Raw genomic sequence first — 4393 nt, forward strand, 5'->3', positions numbered from 1 at the left:
GGTTCATATGTGTACTGCTGGCACAAACAGCCTGACTGATCAGGTCAGCAGCAACTGTACTCGACCTGGGACCTGTGACGATGACCCAGGATCCATCAACAAGTGGTCACAACAGCGCTAATAGTAAAGGGTAAACTCTTAAAGCTAGGATTGTTATTATTATTATTAGTAGTAGTAGTAGCAGCAGCAGCAGCAGCAGCAGCAGCAGCAGTAGTAGTAGTAGTAGTAGTAGTAGTAGTAGTAGTAGTAGTAGTAGTAGCAGCAGTAGTAGTAGTAGTAGTAGTATTGTGGTGCGCTAACCCGTGTGGACTATTCAGCGGTCTTAGAGGCTTTCGTGTACCTAAGAGGCTTTATCAAGCCATTTCCTGGCAGAAATGAGTCTCCAGTACGCAGTACTGAGTTGTATGGAGTTATTATTTTTGTCACAGGAACGAATAAAAACACGACATTAAAGCTATTTTTTTATCACACAGATTGAAAGATACCAACAGCTGTAAACAACAGTTGTTTGCAAAAGTTGTATCTTAAACAGAATTTGGCTTAGGAGAAGTAAAGAGAGCTCAACTCAGCTTCCTTTATAAATAACAATCATATACGAAATCAGTCAAATAGACATGAACAAGGAAAGTCTTTCTTAAATATGACGTTTCGCCCAGTGAACTTTATCAGATTACTTTATAAAGTTTTCATTTAGCAAAGCGTGTTAATAAAGGTTCTGTCTGCTGGATTTTGAATGAACTCTGCGCATTGTTGGCGAATAATGTCTGAAGGCTCTTGTTATATAGAACTGGACTTATCACTTCCTTTCTCGCATCACACCAGATTATCTCCGTTAAAATAGGCTTGTCTTTTAAGATGAGTTTAGTATCCGCTAAGATGGTATGAATTTCCTCCAAGATTTACATAGAGCTACTGGTAAAATGGCTCTAGAACTCGTGGTAAGTAGGTAGACACGACTACTAAAAGGAGCCTCTAGCATCTGCAGTATCTCCTGCTGCTACTATTGCAGGAGAGCTGCTCTTTCTTGGGCTGTAGGCACTCCGTCACATCCGAAAGTATTAGCACAGATGTCGGTCTCGAATTTAAGACTGGTCTGGAGTCTGTTACATTGGTCTGGATTGGCCGCCAGGCTGTTCCTGATTAAGCACATTTGTTCAGTGATTTCAGGGCTGCAGCTGCTGCACTGGAAGCCCGCGATGTCAAAGGCTTGCATCATAACTGCAACAAAAGAGAGATATGTGAAAAATGAAAGAATAAATGTAACTGCTGTGCTAGAAAAGATTCACAATAAATGCTGAATATGAAAATGAAAATTTAACGAACACAAACGGCCCATTATTAAGTCTTCAGCTGAGAATCAATGTAAACTTCATAGACCTCGATACTAGTTTGACTGGCAAATTGTGCAGACAAGTATCGTAAAAGAGAATTTTCAGACTATTATAGGTCTCTATAGTACAATATAATATTCTAAAGAGTGGGATTTTAACAGATACAGCAGCAGCTGGATTAAAATTTTGGTTTTCTTAGGACTATAGTTTTTGAAATAAAATTTTGAAACGGCATTTTTATAGCTAAAGTCAACATAACGTGAAAATTAAAAAAAACATTGATGGTGCAAGAGTGTGGCATAAAGTGGAGGCTGTGTCAGGAAGCTTTCCTAAATGTCTTATAAGTGAAGGTTCCTTCAAGGTTGGTACCTTGTCGCGGGTGAAGGACTCTTGATCCCAGGAATTGAGGCTGCCCTTCCATCCTCGGATCAAGCATGGTCCATTGATATTGTATAAGTTGTGTGGTCAGAAAATGCAGAAGGACAATGAAATAGCTGGAAATGCCGAATAGGTAAAACTTGCGATTTTGGCTTAAATAGCAACGCTCTTCTTGCTGAATAAGGCAAGCGAAAATTTGTGTATGCATAACTTCTCAAAAATCATTCTGAACCTAACGAAAAAAATATATTTTGTTTGTTTGTTATTAAATTATTGTAATCTTATCAAAAATATATTTAGTTGGATTAAGCTAAATTAAATTGTGCTTGTTATAATAAGGCTAGGTAAGTTTTCTAAGGTTCTTTTGGTGCAAAATTATTAATTTTTACATTAACATAAATGAAAAAAAAAATCTTTAAACGTATAAGAGAAAATTTTAGAAAGAACTTAATTTTAAATGAGTTCTTGCTAAGTGACCAGATTTACCTATTCGGCACATATATATATATATATATATATATATATATATATATATATATATATATATATATATATATATATTATATATATATATATATATATATATTATATATATATATATATATATATTTTTTTTTTTTTTTTTCAACAAGTCGGTCGTCTCCCACCGAGGCAGGGTGACCCAAAAAAGAAAGAAAATCCCCAAAAAGAAAATACTTTCATCATCATTCAACACTTTCACCACACTCACACATTATCACTGCTTTTGCAGAGGTGCTCAGAATACAACAGTTTAGAAGCATATACGTATAAAGATACACAACATATCCCTCCAAACTGCCAATATCCCAAACCCCTCCTTTAAAGTGCAGGCATTGTACTTCCCATTTCCAGGACTCAAGTCCGACTATATGAAAATAACCGGTTTCCCTGAATCCCTTCACTAAATATTACCCTGCTCACACTCCAACAGATCGTCAGGTCCCAAGTATCATTCGTCTCCATTCACTCCTATCTAACACGCTCATGCACGCTTGCTGGAAGTCCAAGCCCCTCGCCCACAAAACCTCCTTTACCCCCTCTTTCCAACCCTTTCGAGGACGACCCCTACCCCTCTTTCCTTCCCCTATAGATTTATATGCTTTCCATGTCATTCTACTTTGATCCATTCTCTCTAAATGACCAAACCACCTCAACAACCCCTCTTCTGCCCTCTGACTAATGCTTTTATTAACTCCACACCTTCTCCTAATTTCCACACTCCGAATTTTCTGCATAATATTTACACCACACATTGCCCTTAGACAGGACATCTCCACTGCCTCCAACCGTCTCCTCGCTGCTGCATTTACCACCCAAGCTTCACATCCATATAAGAGTGTTGGTACTACTATACTTTCATACATTCCCTTCTTTGCCTCCATAGATAACGTTTTTTGACTCCACATATACCTCAACGCACCACTCACCTTTTTTCCCTCATCAATTCTATGATTAACCTCATCCTTCATAAATCCATCCGCCGACACGTCAACTCCCAAGTATCTGAAAACATTCACTTCTTCCATACTCCTCCTCCCCAATTTGATATCCAATTTTTCTTTATCTAAATCATTTGATACCCTCATCACCTTACTCTTTTCTATGTTCACTTTCAACTTTCTACCTTTACACACATTCTCAAACTCATCCACTAACCTTTGCAATTTTTCTTTAGAATCTCCCATAAGCACAGTATCATCAGCAAAAAGTAACTGTGTCAATTCCCATTTTGAATTTGATTCCCCATAATTTAATCCCACCCCTCTCCCGAACACCCTAGCATTTACTTCCTTTACAACCCCATCTATAAATATATTAAACAACCATGGTGACATTACACATCCCTGTCTAAGACCTACTTTTACCGGGAAGTATTCTCCCTCTCTTCTACACACCCTAACCTGAGCCTCACTATCCTCATAAAAGCTCTTTACAGCATTTAGTAACTTACCACCTATTCCATAAACTTGCAACATCTGCCACATTGCTCCTCTATCCACTCTATCATATGCCTTTTCTAAATCCATAAATGCAATAAAAACTTCCCTACCTTTATCTAAATACTGTTCACATATATGCTTCAATGTAAACACTTGATCTACACATCCCCTACCCACTCTGAAGCCTCCTTGCTCATCCGCAATTCTACATTCTGTCTTACCTCTAATTCTTTCAATTATAACTCTACCGTATACTTTTCCTGGTATACTCAGTAAACTTATTCCTCTATAATTTTTACAATCTCTTTTGTCCCCTTTCCCTTTATATAAAGGGACTATACATGCTCTCCGCCAATCCCTAGGTACCTTCCCCTCTTTCATACATTTATTAAACAAAAGTACCAACCACTCCAACACTATATCCCCCCCTGCTTTTAACATTTCTGTCATGATCCCATCAGTTCCAGCTGCTTTACCCCCTTTCATTCTACGTAATGCCTCACGTACCTCCACCACACTTACATTCTGCTCTTCTTCACTCCTAAAAGATGGTATACCTCCCTGGCCAGTGCATGAAATTACCGCCTCCCTTTCTTCCTCAACATTTAAAAGTTCCTCAAAATATTCTCGCCATCTACCTAATACCTCCCTCTCCCCATCTACTAACTCCCCTACTCTGTTTTTAATGGACAAATCCATACTTTCCCTAGGCTTTCTTAACTT

At 38.1% G+C, this 4393-nt stretch overlaps 1 protein-coding gene across 1 annotated transcript; it reads right to left on the reverse strand.

Moving 5' to 3' along the window:
* Positions 1-448: 448 nt before the first annotated feature.
* LOC128703799 (uncharacterized) lies at positions 449-1218 on the reverse strand (the record flags this gene model as incomplete). The annotated part of the gene is given in 1 exon segment (XM_070081761.1): positions 449-1218. A coding segment is annotated over 1 exon segment (218 nt), but the record flags the coding sequence as incomplete, so codon positions are not given.
* Positions 1219-4393: the final 3175 nt, after the last annotated feature.

This window comes from Cherax quadricarinatus, unplaced genomic scaffold (assembly GCF_038502225.1).
Source record: "Cherax quadricarinatus isolate ZL_2023a unplaced genomic scaffold, ASM3850222v1 Contig4058, whole genome shotgun sequence".
Classification (NCBI taxonomy): Eukaryota; Metazoa; Arthropoda; class Malacostraca; order Decapoda; family Parastacidae; genus Cherax; species Cherax quadricarinatus.